The 16970-nt window shown below is 42.9% G+C and overlaps 1 protein-coding gene across 2 annotated transcripts in view; it reads right to left on the reverse strand.

Moving 5' to 3' along the window:
- The window catches only part of snapc4 (small nuclear RNA activating complex, polypeptide 4), a 16995-nt gene extending 912 nt beyond the window's left edge, over positions 1 to 16083 (reverse strand). The window contains exons 1-22 of one of the 2 annotated variants that reach the window (XM_077726855.1): positions 15828 to 16083; positions 14619 to 14729; positions 13042 to 13082; positions 12870 to 12957; positions 12773 to 12798; positions 11030 to 11146; positions 10815 to 10964; positions 10654 to 10738; positions 10504 to 10585; positions 9237 to 9344; positions 7483 to 7555; positions 7205 to 7369; positions 6987 to 7137; positions 4367 to 4473; positions 4208 to 4302; positions 4042 to 4136; positions 2596 to 2696; positions 1575 to 2537; positions 1382 to 1501; positions 1185 to 1301; positions 864 to 1097; positions 1 to 362 (exon numbers count right to left, since the gene is read on the reverse strand). The exon at positions 1 to 362 is cut by the window's left edge and continues 11 nt beyond it. In XM_077726855.1, coding sequence (XP_077582981.1) covers positions 1 to 362; positions 864 to 1097; positions 1185 to 1301; positions 1382 to 1501; positions 1575 to 2537; positions 2596 to 2696; positions 4042 to 4136; positions 4208 to 4302; positions 4367 to 4473; positions 6987 to 7137; positions 7205 to 7369; positions 7483 to 7555; positions 9237 to 9344; positions 10504 to 10585; positions 10654 to 10738; positions 10815 to 10964; positions 11030 to 11146; positions 12773 to 12798; positions 12870 to 12957; positions 13042 to 13082; positions 14619 to 14727 — 3389 coding nt within the window. In that variant the 5' untranslated portion in view covers positions 14728 to 14729; positions 15828 to 16083. Of the gene's footprint in view, positions 363 to 863; positions 1098 to 1184; positions 1302 to 1381; positions 1502 to 1574; positions 2538 to 2595; positions 2697 to 4041; positions 4137 to 4207; positions 4303 to 4366; positions 4474 to 6986; positions 7138 to 7204; positions 7370 to 7482; positions 7556 to 9236; positions 9345 to 10503; positions 10586 to 10653; positions 10739 to 10814; positions 10965 to 11029; positions 11147 to 12772; positions 12799 to 12869; positions 12961 to 13041; positions 13083 to 14618; positions 14730 to 15827 lie in introns of both variants that reach the window. The other variant, XM_077726854.1, reaches the window with a different exon arrangement.
- Between the last annotated feature and the right edge of the window lie 887 nt (positions 16084 to 16970).

The raw sequence follows: 16970 nt of genomic DNA on the forward strand, positions 1-16970 counted from the left end.
GGCGGGGTGTCCACATGTACAAGTTTGTGTGCGGTTCTCGTTATCTGCTCAGTGTTGCGGAGGATGACAGCCAGGGCCATCAGATTAGTGCAGCAGAGTGGCAGATAGGGTAGAGACGTGTCCGCATGAGGCGTAGCCACGCCTCTCAACCCACGCAGCCAATCCCCGAATAGTGCTGACGATTCAAGAAACACCAGGGAGGGGTCAATGTTGCGTGGAGGTACGGGGGAGGAGCTACCAGGTGGGGGAGGAAGCCTGAGGACAACATTCTGCCCCACAGGTTCTGATGGCACCAATGTGGCTTTGCCCTCTTCAATCTTGTCCCCACATTGCGCTTGCAAACTCCTCTTATTGGTTGTATCCTGAAAACAAACCGGTCGATCACAACATTACTGTATTTTCTCGCATAAAAGCCACCCCCGCGTAAAAGGTGCACAATTCACAAATTGTTGAATTTTACAATTTCTCGTGAATAAGGAGAATTTTCACCTCCTTATTCATGGTTTTAATATGGAGTACAAATGTTTTACTTTAGAGGGTAAATCATCACATGTGGTATTTCTGCGATACTGTATAAATCAAAAGCACACTATTAGCGTCAATATCATAAGGAAGTTTGTAATTCATCTAGAAATGGTTGTTTTGTTACTGCAAAACAGAAAATAACCAACAAATAGTAAATGTTAATTTTGCGAAATCTACTGGTGAAAAAGACTATCGCAACGCTGTATGACATAAGCCGTACACTTGATTCAATTTTTGTTTGTTTGTTAAAAACAAGGCTTATATGCGAGAAAATACAGCAAGTGTGTGTCAAATGCTGACATTTTAATTTATCGAAATGGGAGAACAAAAGTTTTAACCTGGAATTGGACAGCCTTATCAGTCAACTTCCTTATTCGCTTCCCGCGATCAGGGAGCTCCATCTCCCGTTCCCGCTTTTTCCCTACGGGCGACACTTTGGATTCGTGCTGAAAAGCAACCAAACGTAGAGGCGGGGTCGCGGGGAACACAGAAACAGGTTGTGTGGTAAGCAAGTGGACAGAAGGATGAGCGAGAGGAGTGCGAGGGATAATCGGTCGAAGGCAGCCTGACGTCTGCAGGTAGAACGGAAGAGTGAGTTCATGGCATTTGTCAACAAAAAGCTGTCAATCAACCAACAATAGGCAGGAAAAGGAGCTGGCCTTAGATCGGACTGATGGTGGCGCTGCAGCGGGCATGCGGGGGGGCGTGGTCATTGGGTAGACAGGAAGCGCGGAGGAGGGAGCTGTAGGGATAAGTTTCCAAAAATGGGGTGACATCTGTGGAGCAGGCCAACATACCGATACCGATCGTCACTCATTCAACAAAAGTATCAATTGTCCGACAAATAAAAATTGACCTGTGACTGAAGCGAAACAGGAGGCAGAGTTTGAGAAGGCTGGCTCAATAAAGGAGGCGGAGTCAGCAGGCAGAGAGCAGGAGTTAAAGGTGGACTGCGGCCAAGCTGATCGCTTGATATCTGCGGAGGTGGACAAACACGTCCAATCAAAGGTGTCAATTGATTGACTCTGGACAAAAAAATAAAAGCTTACCTGTGGCTGGATCAGAAGAGGAGACGGAGCTGGAGGTGTGGACAAAAGACAGACCAGAGGAGGGTTATGTCGAATGCCCGCACGGCTGGCATGCAACATGGCACCAACTGAAGCCGGATTCTTGAGATATGCGGGCATCCTTCGGGGAGGCCGGATGGATTTCGCCGGCGGTGGCGGCAACTGGCCCGCCGCTGTCACTTTCTCCTGGCCCCGCCTGAGGATGACGTCCTTGCAGCCTGAAATATTTAGCGCTGCAGCGCGGAGTAGGAGCATGAAAAGGGGGGTAGAGCTCACGGCCGTCTCACGCCCTAGGGCATCGGCCAGCGTGGACGTGGCGCTGGGTGCCGCACTGGGCGCCAGCACATTCCCCACCCAGGGCAAAATGGCGATTCGCAGCAGGTAGTCCATCTCTGTGTTGGTCACGTGTCCCTTCTTCAGAAGGGAGCGGAGCTTGTTGCGCTTGCTAGCCTGGTGACTCAGGTGCAATCGCAGCTCCTCCTCCGATATCATCAGTGCCGCGGTGTCCACGTGTCGCTCCTTCTGCCTCAGCTCCTGGGGAGGCGGGCCCACCGCTGTCACGCTTCCTGACTTAGTCACCATTGTGGAGCGAACGGCTTCCACCATCCCGCAGCCAGAGTTCAGCGTCACATGCTTGATTTGGGGGTAAGTAGACTGTGGATTTTCATTCAGAGGGATCCAAAGGTGTAAAGGTGGAATTGGATAATGCACCTGCTCTACTTCTTCCCTATCTAACAAGTTATCTTCTTCTTCCTGGTTCTTGTCATCCTCATTCTCCGGCTTCTCGTCATCAGTGTCCATGTAGTGAACGTCCTCCTCCTCATCCTCTTCCAAACTGCTTTCCTCGTCATCCGCCTGCACTTTCCGTAGATGCCTCCTGGCGGGTACCCTCCTCTTGACCTTATTGGCTCTGGCAGTGGTCTCTGGTGCTCCTCTATTCCTTTTCTATTGAAGAAAAAAACAAGTTCCAATCTTCCAAATTACTTTCCACTGCTAATCATACCTTTGAAGGCTCATTTGCGTGTCGCATAATTTTTTTCCACTCCCTTAGACACTGGGCATCATTTCGGTTGGGAATTTCCATGGCGATCTTTGACCAGCGACCTGATAGAACAGACATCGGTTAGCACATCAAAAACGTCTGCTCTATTAACAAAGAAACACATAACTAGTGGTTTAATATTACTAAAATGTGTTTAATAGAACTAAAATTAGACAGATTTCGGAGGGTAGAGAGAGAGGGACAGAGAAAAAGGCAACGCACTCGTAACAGAACAAACAAATTTAAATTAACTTGGATTAATATATACATACACACTCAAAATGTATGTTTAATGTAAATTTACACAAAACTAAATTCTAATTCTGAAATAGTTTTAATTTGTTTTACCTTTGTTCTCCGGGTTGATTCCACCCGGACTTTCAGCTGTTTTAAAAGGAACGCATCCAGCATTGTTCGTTTTTGCCTTCCCTTCAAAATATTTCGAAAATGACGCGCACAAATGTCCTCACAATACGATAACGCGCGACCACTTGCCAGCTTGTAATGGTGCCTCTTTTCTACAAAATCAGAAAACTCTTGCCACTTCGCTACAATGTCTTTGATATCCTTTGTAGCCAGGCGACCTCCTCGCTACCGAGTTCCCGCCTCACTCTCCTGGAGCTCGATTAAATCCTGTGTCAACAGTTCTTCGTAGTCCTCGGCGATTAGGTCATTCACATCTGCCTCGTTAATCTCCAGCCGCAAGGAATTTCCAAGTGACACGATATCATCCATGACGACGAGCAAGCTTTGTGACACGTACCCCACTCTCATATTCTCACGTTCGCCTTTTCTTTGCACAACTCTACATTATTTTATACGCGAAAGAGATGCGGCAAAAAAGTGCGCTACAATGATAAACAGCCTCTCATGTCTTGGCCACCTAGCTTTCTCGCATCTCGAAATTTTTCTCGTATCTAGAGATAATTATTTGCTCGAAATTTTACTCGTATCTCGAAATGCTCGTATGTCGAGGTGCTCGTATGTCGAGGTGCTCGTAGGTCAAGGTGCTCGTATGTCGAGGTACCATTGTATACTAGTTTTCGTTGGCAAGTAGTCATGCGTTATCCTATTGTGAGGACATTTGTGTGCATCACTTTTGGGAAATCATGAAAACACAAATGCAAACAACCCTCTAGTTCCTTTTACCTGCAGCTGAAAGTCAGGGTGGAGGCGGAACAAATACAGCCAAACCGGGAGAAGAAAATGTATAAAAAATGTAAGCCTCCCGAGGTCCTCTCACTATAATTAATTTCATCAAAGGCTAATAAGTTAATTTGGGTGAATTAGCACTCAACAGCCATTTTGTAAAGATAACACTTAAATATTGTAATATTAAAACATTTTCATCATACAGCTACATCTTAAATCTTGTAATAATCAGGGTCAAAATTCAATAAAACATACCTTCACCATATTTTTCCATCAGTTGGATGAGAAGCTGGCGTTCGTGCCGGTCAAAAGCTCCCTTCTTGGTTCCTTCCTTCAGGCAATCCAAATACCTGCGCGACACAGATGGACAATGTCAGACCAGTGGCCGCTTGGGGGTTAGGGCCGTCTGACCAGCTCTAACCGGTCTCTGCAGGATCCGTCGGTGCGTCCTGGGACCTCCAAGCGGATCTTCCACCAGTTCTTTTCTCCGTGGCGCGCCACTGCTTTCAGTAGCAGCTGTACAGAGAGCAAACAATTAGAGGAGCGGACTTCCCAAACAGAGTGACGATGGTCATCAGACCTGGTCCTCTTCTTTGGACCAGGTGCCTTTCTTCAGCCGGGGGTCTAAAATTGAAGTCCATCTGTGGATTAGCTGATGCGGGTCTCGACCGTCCATGAAGTAACTGACTGAGAGAGAGGAAAATTCTCATTTTAGATTATACCAAAGACTTTCTGCTCCGATGTGACTGACTTTCAGCGTATCCCCTCTTGGGTCGCCTCAGTGAAACAGTTGATCCGCATAATACATTTGGCAAAAATTTTAGGCCAGTTGGCCTTCCTGAGACCACCTGCACAAGTCAGAATCAGCATCAACGTATCTGAACTTCCAAATGTAATAATGGTACAGAGTTCCCTCGTGACTTCACGCTTCAGCTATCGTGGACTCAGAGCTTCGCGGATTTTTTTCAGGAAAAAAAAAATTAAACATATTAAGTTAAAATTATAAATTACATCATTTTACAAGAGGTGGAAACAAAATATTCAATAAGAATTAGTAATTGGATCAAAAAAAGGCCAAAGAAATGGTCAATAACATGGTGAGAGTTCAGGAATAGCATTGATGACGTCATGGCTGTTTACAGGCGCACCGTCACCGCCCAAAAAAACAATGTTCACAACTCCCAATAACGATGTTTCTTATGTGCAAAAAAACTGCAGAAGATCCTCCATCCGGACTATTATGATGTTTTTGCTTTGTGGTGCTTTTGTGCACGTGTGATACGTTTCTTTAAGCATTTTTGAAGGGGCACGCCTACTTCGCGGAAATGCAGCTATTGCGGGGGGGCCCGGTCCCCATTAACCGCGATAAGCGAGGGAACACTGTAGTTAAAATCATCAAACAGGTTAGCAACTCTGAAACAAACTTTTGTCCTTTATCCTAAATCTTATCAACCCGCCTAATGTATTCCTAGGCATTCTTCTTTCTTTGAAAATAGTGCGGGAACCTGCCCAATGCATTCATTCATCCAGTCCAAATTGGTTGGATGTCCTGTCATCAAAGGGACGGAAATATGAGATTACAGAGCTAATATTCGCAGTTAAACTGAGATCTTGCATCAATAGTATACTAAATGTCATTTGGGGCTTTATTAAACTTGGAGCAAAACTTAGTTTGACAATATATTTCAATACAATACTGTGTGGAGATTGCATGTTCTGGGCCTGCGTAGGTTTCCTCTGGGTACTCCGGTTTCCTCCCATTATTCCAAAATCATGCATGGTAGGCCAATTGGACACTTTTGCCCCTAGTTATGGGTGTGAGTGTGCATGGTTGTCCGTCCCCTTGTGCCCTGCGATCGGTTGGCCACCAATTCAGGGGGTCCCCCACCCCTGGCCCGGAGACACCAAGGGTTGGCTCCAGCACCCAGAGACCTTATTGAGGATAAAGTGGTTCAGAAAATGAGATGAGAGATGAATTGACACAAAACAATACATGGAGTTTGAAAAAAATAGGCACGCACACTATTTCAAATATATAGAAAGCAAACAATCTAGACACAGTAATTATGTAGTGTGTTCACAGATAGGGTTTAATCTCTACCCTATGTTGCTCGCTACACTAGCATGAATGTTAACTTTTCTTTGACTGTTGGCTCCGGTGCTGAGCCTCCTATTAGTGTAGCTGTACGAGGAGGAAAAACCTTAATATGAAATTTTCCATTATAATTGTTTTTTGCTTTTGATTTTTAATTCTAATTTTTTTTTTTTTTAAATCAAACCATCAACTCTATTTTCGCCGACCGAGTGCTTTTGACGATGAACATAAGTAGCCCACTCTTCTTTAGCAGTAATTGGCTAACTCTCTCTGTTTGAACTATTGGATTGGATTTATGTTAAGATGAGCACTCCTAATGGAAAAAAGCATAGGTCAAATAAAATTAACTCATTTGCTACCTATGATGTTCAAATAATCATAAATACAGAAAAAATGGGAGAAAAAAAGTCTTTCATTTCATGATGAAAAATGTGGATCTAATCTTTCTTTTTGGAAGTCAATCTTTATGGGGTTAATTCACTTCCTGTTCATTTTTCTGTTGATTTAGAGGTATTTCCTGGTCGGTCAGTTAGTTTTGGGGGAATTATGTGTTAGTTTCTGTGGATTTGTCGGCATTCCATATTTGGGTCACTCTCTGTAGATTTTTTTTGTACTTTCCAGGGGACTTACTATTGATATGAGGTCACTTTTGATTTAGGGGTATTTTTCTGTTGATCTGGGGGCATTTGAATTTTTGGTAACTACCTGTTGATTTTGGGCCATCTAATGTTTGAGTTGCTTCCTTCTGATATAGAATAACTTGATTTTAGAGCACTTCAGGTCTGCTTCATGTCCATTCATCACTTCCTGCATTTTTGGGTCACATCCATGTTTACGCATTAGCAGCTATTGACGGGCTAGATGTCCAAGCAATTTTAAATTGAGGGTCGTGCACGCTTGATTCGATACCACAACTCTACAGTCTTATGACGCTGATGCCAAGATAAAAGCATGTCATCGTGTATGTATAGTATGAATGAGCTGCAACATGCCTACAAGGCAAAACAACTCTGTCCAATCCTATAAATTTGACATCCCTGACAGAAAACAATTTGTCTAACATGAGAAAAGGTTGCCGTCGGGTCATCTCATTAGGCCATCTTACTCTGCGTATACGGAATAAAGTTCCCGATCCTCATCTTGTCAACCATTTGCGTAAACTGGCGGTCCTCGGCAGGGGTCCAGAGCCCACGCTTCAGAGAGGTAGAGATGAATCTTTGAAAGGTCTGCAGGCACATAAAGGCGGTGCGACCTGTCTGAAGACACAAAACGCCAGAAAGGCGTCAGCACCTCGGCCCTGGGCGAGCCTTTTTGTCCACTCACCCCCAGTTCCCTGGCGACAAGGTCCCAGTTGCTCTCCCGGTTTCTGCCGCTTATCTCCTTCAGCTGTTCCACCTCGTCGGCACTCCAGAGGTTCTTGTTGACAGCCGGGTGAAGGAAGTTCTGCCAGAACAGCCGAAGGTCGTCCGCCTCACGCGTGCCTTCAAACTAATTTTGAAGAAAGAACACGGAAAAAACAGAAGACATAAAGAACCTGATGAAAGAGATGGTGGAAATGTAGCATTGCGCTCATAGCTCATCGGTGAGGGGAGCTCACGTACATCAATCTTGGCAATCTTTTGCCAATCGTGCTCCTCGTCGCGATCTCCGAGAAGATCCCCCTCCTTCTTCACTCTGAACCATTGCAAAAAAAAATTGAGAGAACTCAAACCAGAAGCTAAAGATATGAAAAATATAATCTAGTTGAGGTTTTTTTGGATATTTTTCACTTTTGTTTCCATTTTGGCTAACCGGACTAGACCAAAATGTGTTGTGATAAAGAAGAAAGCATAAATGAATTGCATGTGATTGCATACCTGTCAACCTCTGCCGTTGACTGCCCTCATAAATGATTATCATTCCCCGTACAAACCCCCCAAAAAACGTACGACTCATGTTTACTCGCGGTTACTTGTTTCTTACTTTGTGGATCCTCCATGCTTGCTTCCACAATATTTACTCTATGTATATCTGCGCATGCGCGTGTCATCCTTTGTCGATATTGCCGTACGGACCACTGAAAAAATACACATTATTGAGGATAATTTTTGCTGGTACTATACCGTGACAATAGTAACGATCGATGACAGTAGCGTCGTTGGCTACCAGCCTACGAGACTATCTGGATTCTGCCAAAACGGTGTGGTTGCGATCGGTTTTCATAAATATTGGCGATTTAAAAAAAAGAAAAAAATCCCCGTACAATAGTCGGTGTACGGCGTACATGATTTGAAATGGTCAAAAAACGTATAAAATACGTATAAAACATACAAGTTGACATGTATGTGATTGTAACTCGAATTTCTGCAGGAAAATTTTGTTCATTTGTCTCCAAGCATCTGAAATGCAGCCACTAGTATTATTTCAGCAACAAAGAAGCAGTTCAAACCATGTCATTTCAGCCGCGTGGTACATAGTCAGAACTAACAGTGTCGCCGGTAGTGCTAATATAAGCGCTGTTTAGCTTAGCAATCTACTGCGTTATAGCAATTCACACACAATGGCCCCTTCTACTTCTTTCAACTTATCAGTAGCATGGGCAGTAAGGACAGGACGATATACTCAAGCTCACAAATTTCGTGCAACTCAATATGACACGGGGCACATTAACACACAATATTAAAAAAAAAACTTTATAATAACAATTTGTTTATACAGTGGCACCTCGACATATGAGCGCCCCGACATACGAGCATCTTGAGATACAAGTAAAATTTCAAGCAAATAATTATCTCTAGATACGAGAACAATTTCGAGATACGAGAAATCCAGGTGGCCAAGATATGAGGCTGTTTATAATTTTAGCGCACTGTCTTTTTTTCCGCGTCTTTTTCGTGTAAAACAGATATCTACGAGCACTGGGCGGGGCGCTGCATTTTTTTCAGTGTTTTTTCCGTCACTCAGCGCGAATGGGGGAGCGATCGCTAATACGAGTAGTATATATTACTTTACGTTGGCTGCTCATAAGAACATCAGGGACAATGGCTCTCTCCCTGCAACTCCTTCGTGTAATGTCTCTGGTTGCAACTCCCTCGTGTAATGTCTCTGACCGCAACTCCCTCGTGTAATGTCTCTGACCGTAACTCCCTCTTTTAATGTCTCTGCGAACACTGGGCGGAGCATTGCATTTACCTTAAGTTACCAGAAGGAGAATGTGCTGGTGAAACTCAGCTTTCTTGCAACAGTTTCAAACGATCAACGAAACGAGTAAGATTAAGAAGACAGAGGCTATCGATTGTATTGTCTTTTCTTGGAGTTTCAGTTAAGGATTTAAATGTTAAAGAGATTCAACAGTGAAGAACATACTAAATCATACTTGAAGGCTTCAATGTCTTTCTCCAGATTTTGCAGGTGCATTTTGAGCTGTTGCTTCTCCTCTTCTGAATTGTTGGTGGAAGACAACTTCTGACTCAGGTAGTCCACCCTGACATGACACAAGCAGCGAGGTCACGTTAATAGACTGGACTGGAAACCAAAACAAAACATATTCAAAAACAGCGAGATTACTATGGAGTACTTGGGAGAATTGCGACAATCAATTACACGATTTTACTTCTGAGTACTTCCATGTTATGGATCCTGGAATAGTTCCATTCATTTAAATGGATGGCTTTCGAGTATATTTGGAGATAATTTGATTGCATTTTCTTTACTTGTCAACACTATTTTTGACAATATTTTTTTAAATGATGATTATATTAACCAAGGCAAAAAAATACAAACTTGTCTAGCCACCTGTGAAAAAGTAACTGGGCCCCTTAACCTGATAACGGGTTGTGCCATCTTTGGCAGCAATAACTGACATCTGTTAGTATAGTGATCTTTTGATGCAAAGCACTGCCTTTTTTTTCCCCTCGGCCAATGTAATGGGCCGCACACCTTCCAATAAGTTCAACTTTTGACTCATCAGTCCACAGAATGTTCTTCCACAAGTGTGGAGGATCAAGATGTTTTCTGTTAATTTATTTTAATACTTTAATAAATTATTTACTTATGATTTTCTCTGATTTTTGTGTGTTTCAGCACATCTTTTATACAAAATTGGGACACTGATCAATTTTACCAAGGGTTTAGCTGGTAGTTGTGTGACAACCGTGGAACGAATTAGAGAATTTACATATAAAGTATACCTATACTTACGAAACTTTCAAGTTACGAAAAATGTTCTGCCATCAATACATTTCACAAGTAGAGGTACAATAGTGTTACCATTATTTGAAAAGCCTTTACTTGCCCATAGGGGCCGTCCTGAAACTTGGGCCATCAAGGCTTAGGCCTTGGTGCGGCTAGAGTACCTCCACCTCCACCCCTGCAGTGCAGCTAATTTAACTAAATTAGCTGCTAATACTTAGCGTAGCTCTGAAAAACCTCCTTTGAAATTGGCACAATTGAGAGGTTCACATGGAGATGTATTTTACAATTGGGTTCAGAAATTTGAATATAAGGAATTTATACCAATACTTTGTCATAGCTCCCAATTTATTTGTTCAGTATTCATGATATTCATCATCGTAGAAGATAAAGATTAAAAAGAAAAACGAGCAATATAAAAAAATTAAAAAAAAGATATTGCTGCCTTTCACCTGGAGAGTTTGGGCTGAACAAGTTTCCTCAAAGTGTCCGTGGTGACAGAGTGGATCAACAGGGTTTTCTGCCAGCTCTCCCCTGAACACACGCACAGTACAATAATAAAGGGAAGCCATTGATAGCTGCACGTCAGTCGATGCCCTCACATCGTTTGAACTTTATTTTGCTGCTGTCGAGACAACCCTTCATCCTCATCATCTTCTCCTTGGCATCCTGATTGGGTGGAGGACCCTGGGGGGAAAGCAAACAGCGATGCCATCGGCTAATTAAAAGATCGTGGTGCCGTCCTTCAAGACCGAGACCTCACCAGGCCGCTGACTTTATCCTTAAAGTATGGCTTCAAGAAGTGACCCAGGAACAAGGAGGCCTGCTTGGGATAAGCCGACATGGCGGATGCAGGAGGCTGCTCTTTCAGTGCTTCTCTGCTGGATCCAGCCAGGTGGAACTGTGCTTCTTTCTGGAGACCATGTGTGAGACCGCGCAGCCTCGCGAATACATTTGCTAACAAACATTAATAAGTACCTGCTGTCGCTGGTTGTGCATCAGAAAACTCTCCAGCTGTTTGAGCTTTTCTTCAAGGATTTGCTGGTACACCAAGTTCATCTGAAGACACGACTCCACTGAGTTGGACAAATCCAGCTAAGGACAACACACACGCAGAAGTGTTAGCATAGTAGAATGCACTCAAAGCACTTGCCCCAGGGCTCTTAAACTTGCAGCTTTAACATATAGGGCCTCTTAGTCTTGATGTGTAAGTTAACCCTTTCACGCACAAATTCAGATTTTTTTAAAAACATTTTACTTTTTGTTTAACCCCTAGAATGCATTCACCCTCCTCAAGGCAAAATGAAATGGACGTCTACTACTGTCAATGGCAGCCAAATAATACATATATATCTATACATATTCCTATTTCTGAGAATGTGTGCACGTGTCCATGGGGTCTGAGTGAAATGGAGACAAGACTAAGTCCGTTTTGAATGCGATTTTCACCAAAAGTTGGTAAATTCCCGGCTCGAGGGATGCACCACGGCCGATTTTTGAATTTGGAGTCCAGATTTTTAGAAAATAGATATTTGTACCAAGGTATCGTATTTTTTAGGTCGGAAAAGCGCAACTTTGGGCCATTTTTTTGCTACTTGCGAAACATTCAGGTCAAACCTACTCTTGTAAAAGCACCATAACGAGGACAACATTGCACGTGCATAAGTTTCCAAGTCATTCGTGTCGTCTTGCTAAAAACGATAAAACCCCTCAATTTTTGACACTTCCAAAAACAGCGATTTCATAGGGATTGGACGCCATTTCCACATTTTACGTCCGATTTAAATCCAGACTCGACTATAGTTAGCTTCAATGGTGAATTGTGTCATGACATTTTCTAATTTCGCCTTTGGTTCTTAAAAAAAATCTATCCAAATAGACCCTGAGGTCGCATTTTTTTTTTACCCTTGACAGTTTAACACATTAAAAACTTTCACAGCACAAATGATTATAGTTTTTGCAGCACTAAGCTGATGCCCATGCAGCATTTATTTGCTTTTTAAAGTGGCTTCTACCGTCAAGCTACGAAACGACAAAAATCCTTGATTTTGGACATCCTTAAAACCTGCTTCATGTTTTCTTTCATTTTTCAGGGTCCCCATGAAAGAGAATTCCATTTCAAGATCTCATCTCATTTTCTGAACCACTTAATCCTCATTAGGGATGCAGAGGGGTGCTGGAGCCTATCCCAGCTGACTCTGGAACAAAGCCGGGGGACACCCAGAATCGGTGGCCAGCCAATCACAGGGCACAAGGTTGGTTGTTGTGAGACAGCCACTGAGAGTTCAGAAGAGTGAAGTGAGATTCTAAAATGAGAATCGATGCATCCACGACAATATTTTCAAAATAAAATAAAATGCAAGTAAATGCATTTATTCTTTGGGGGATTTCCTATTTTGGATCATTTTCGTATCTCGAGTCCCTCGTATGCATACAAAAAGCTTTTTTAATATTACAATTTCGTACCTAGAGGCATTCATAAGTAGAGGTATGACTATACATACATACATACATACATACATACATACATGGATAGAGAGAAACGTGTTTAAAATGTGTAATTAATAAAAGAGAAAAAAACTATTTTCATGTGTTGCTAATTACTTTATTTTTTTTTTATTTTTTTTTGAAAATTGGAAACTTTATAGTAGGCTATTTAATGTGGTCCACACTTCTGATGCTATCACAAGTCATGGGCATATACTGAGTCACTGCACTGACCTCACTTTCTCCGCTGCTGTCGTCATCTAAAGAGCATGGATGGCAAAGGTCAGCTTGCAGACGTCAAGTGACAGAGAGCGTGAGCAACAAAATCTACCTGACGATACATCCGATCCCAAAAGGTTCTCCAGTTTCTGGATGTCCAACTGGATCTTTTTTTTCTTGGCCAGCAGGCCCACCGTCAACTGCTAAAGCAGACATTTGAGATTGCAGAATGAAATATGTGCAAAAACATAAAATAAAATGGCTACATGATGTGCTCGCATTACCAGACCCGCCTCCTGGTCCATGTCCACACCAGACTCGCCGTCTGAGCCGGAGACGAGATCAAGCATGAGCATTTGTCACATGCATTTCCAGGTTTCAACTCGTCTCAATTTCATTTAAAATGTTGAGAATTAAAAGGAAGGCCGGGCCATTGGCTGGATTTTATTTTTAAAGGTGGAATGAAATACTAGACTGTTTAAAAATTAACTACATATTTTACAGACAACGCTGTCGTCGACATTACTCAAAAGTGTGAGTTTCAAACTCTCTCCCAGGTTGTATTTTGCACTGATTGACAAGTCGATAATCTGCGAAAGAGCCAGCGGAATCTACATGGATTTGAAAGCAAAGCAAAAACCTTAAAAAGGTCTTCGACACCAGCGGAACCCTTCAGAGCGAGTCGAGGATGACAAACTGGGATACACTCTGTTCTGAGGCATGGAGAAGCAGCAACTTCCGACTCAAAAGCTATGGTGGAATTCTGGCCGGACGATCGGTCGCCCGGACGTTCGGTCGCCCGGACGTTTGGTCGCCCGGACGTTTGGTCGCCAGACTAATGCAAGTTCAGAGGGCACACGGTGTACTTGCCTAAAGACATTTAGCTGAATGACGTCTGGGCGAGAGCCAACTCGCAGAGGGGGCATCTGGCCGAACGTAGAATTAGCCGAATGACTTATCAGCCGACCGACCGGGCCATATAGGAACTCACTTACTTCTAGTGATGTGCCAATAAGAACAATATTTTAATTTTAAAAAAATTCCCATTATTTTAGGAAATATATATTCAAAATGATTTGCTGAGAACCTTAATTCAAAGATTAATCTCAATGTTTTCTATGCTGGTGTAAATTACAGTACAGTGGTACCTCGTTTTACGATCGTATGACAAGCATATCATAACTCACGCGGACATTTCTCATTGAAATGAAAAAAGTAATTTGTTCCAACCCCTCTGAAAAAACACCAAAAACAGGATATTGGATTGGAAAAAATGTTTTATTTCTTCTAATTCGCCATATATTGACAAAGTAGTAAATAACGAGTGGTTTAATAGTATTAATTGTATTTTAAATGAATGTTGTTATCTGTAACTTGTTCTTCTAAATGAATGTTGTCATCTGTAACTTGCTCTTCTAAATGAATGTTGTTATCTGTAACTTGCTCTTCTAAATGAATGTTGTTATCTGTAACTTGCTCTTCTAAATGAATGTTGTTATCTGTAACGGGCCGTATATGACCCGCGGGCCGAGGTTAAAAAACGTGTACACACACTCATGACTGGGGGCAGGGTGAGCGGGTCGGCACAACATCCTTCGGCTGGCTAGTCGGTTGGCTAATTCTATATTCGGCCAGATGACCCCTCGGCGAGTTGGCCCTCGCCCAGATGTCAGTCGGCTAAACGTCTTTAGGCAAGTAGACCGGCCATGGTTCAGAGCCATGATGGCTCTGGGGAAAAAAACTGTCCTTAAGTCTATTTGTCCGTGTTTTATGAGAGAAACAACTTATCTTCAACAGATGGTTGTAATTTGGGTTGGGATATGGCCCGGCCCTACTAGCTGACTCGGCCCGGAGAGGTCACCTGTGTCATCACTGCTCACTTGTTGCAGTTCACTCTGGCTGGCACACAAATGTCGTTGCAAGTCATCCACTTCCTGCTGTAGGCGTTCTCTCCATTCGCATAACGACATAGCTATGAGTACAAAGAGAAAAGTCATTAGCATTAAGCAGCACTGTTGTTTTGCCTCGATGTAGATGATTTGTACTGTAGACACTATCAAAGGGGTGACGAACAAGTTAGACGAAGAACCAACATTTTAAACTGAGAGTCAAAGAGCCACACCTTACATCAGAGGCAGCATAAGAAAATCCAATCTGCCAAATTATAATACACCCATGCATGCAGTCATGCAAGCATACACACACACGCATATATAGCACTACTTAAGGCCCAGGTGTGAAATGCACGGCCCGCCACTGCCGTAATACTTGGATTAAGCGAGCGGGCTATTTTGAGCGTCCGTTCATTTGACCACCAAGACAATAATTTCCACAGCGTTGGTGGTACAGTGGTGAGCATAGCTGCCTTCCAAGCAATTGACACAGGTTTGACTCCCGACCAATGAATTTTGAGTGCAGTTTCTTTCTTTAGAGCAGCCCGGCGGCTGAATGGCTGGCTTCCCAGTGGGAACTGGAGATTTCAAATCCAGGTCAGTCTACCTATGTGGAGTTTGCATGTTCTCCCCGGGCCTGTGAGGCTTTTCTCCAGTTTCCTCCCACAAATGCCAAAAACATGCACGGTAGGTTGATTGGACACTGTAAAATATTGCCCCAAGGTGTGGATGAGTGTGCCAGGTGGTTTGTCTCCTTGTGCCCTACGATTGGCAGGCCACCATTCCAGTGTGTCCCCCACCTCTGGCCGGAAGTCAGCTGGGATAGGCTCCAGCACCCCCCGCGACCCTTGTGAGAATAAATGGGTTGGATGAGAAGACGCTAATGATCGCTGGCTTGACCGCTGTCTAGAAAAATAACACTAATATTTCAGTGCCATTGACGTCTAATCGATTTTTACTGGTAGAGGCCGAATAATCGAATGTGGACCACGAATCTAAATGTGTTTTACACCCATGTTGAACAGGAAAAGTTGGTCCCACAAGCCCCTGAACTGTAACTTTATCTATAAACAAATGCATTTTATTCCCACCAGAGGCTCTTTCTAACGAGTAATAGAGAAAAATTACATCGCAGTTCTAGTATAGATCAAAGGGTATGGGCAGCACAATTGACGTACCTTTTTGATGTATCTTAGTCGTTTTTCGAGTTCGTTCAATTAACGCAGCTCGATTTCAGCGTTGGGTTAATCCCCCATAATGCTTTGCGCGAAAACTCCACAAAATATGTCGGTCGGGCTGTGCGTCACCGTCCACGCGTTGCAGTAATGTTGAAAATCTTATGAATGCTGCCCCAAAAAAATCATACAGTGGGAAAAGAATCATTATTTTTGCCAGAGAGGGAGGGACAGACATTGCGGGCTGTCGTCACTTCCGGTTATCGCCAAAATTATCTGGCTTTTTGTCAACTTCCGTTCCCCCAAGGGAGACCGCTTTATATGAATTTGTTATACTTTTTTTGTTTTTATTTTTTAACTTTTATGGTGGTTTTAATATAATACAGCAAGTAAAAAAATACAATTTCATACCTGTCAACTGGTACGTTCTCGCCGTAATTGGTACAACTGAAAGCCCATTTTTATATTGGTACGCTGTACACATGAAAATGGTACGCTAAACGGTGATTTTGAGAAAAAAAAATAAATTAAGGCACTTTCTAGCCATTTTTCACCATCCGCCATTGTTTCTTCCCGGAAACGCATGTCTGCCAAGTGATATATGTACCGGCGCCTCTGATTGGCTAAAAAAAAAAGATCATGATAAACATTTCGTTTTGTAACACTTTCACCATGTGATTTCCGTTTCCTGTTCCCTTGTTTATGTTTACTTTCATTTTCTACTTGTTGTTCGTGATTTTTTACAAAAAAGTAAAGTGGTAAGATTTTCCATGTATTTATACATATATGTAAGGGCGAAAACAAAATTTGGTAAGATCACAAATGGTTCGAGGTTGACAGGTATGACAAAAAAACATGCAGTGGAGGCTGGTTGAAAACACTAAATTGCATCTCTGTACGAGTGTGAGTGTGCACGCCCTGTCTTTGTGCCCTGCGATTGGCTGTCCAACGATTCAGTGTCCCCCCCGCCTGGTCCCCACAGTTAGCTGGGATAGAGTCCAGCAGGATACACGGTTTAATATTTAAATTATTGCCTACTTTTGAATGTTGGAAAATAATTTATAAAAGGGAGTCAGATTATCAGGTTTTCATTTTTCAATTATTCTGACACACTCAGAGACAGGCAAATCCCCACCATGCCTCTGT

This window comes from Stigmatopora nigra, chromosome 10, assembly GCF_051989575.1.
Source record: "Stigmatopora nigra isolate UIUO_SnigA chromosome 10, RoL_Snig_1.1, whole genome shotgun sequence".
NCBI classification, from domain to species: Eukaryota; Metazoa; Chordata; class Actinopteri; order Syngnathiformes; family Syngnathidae; genus Stigmatopora; species Stigmatopora nigra.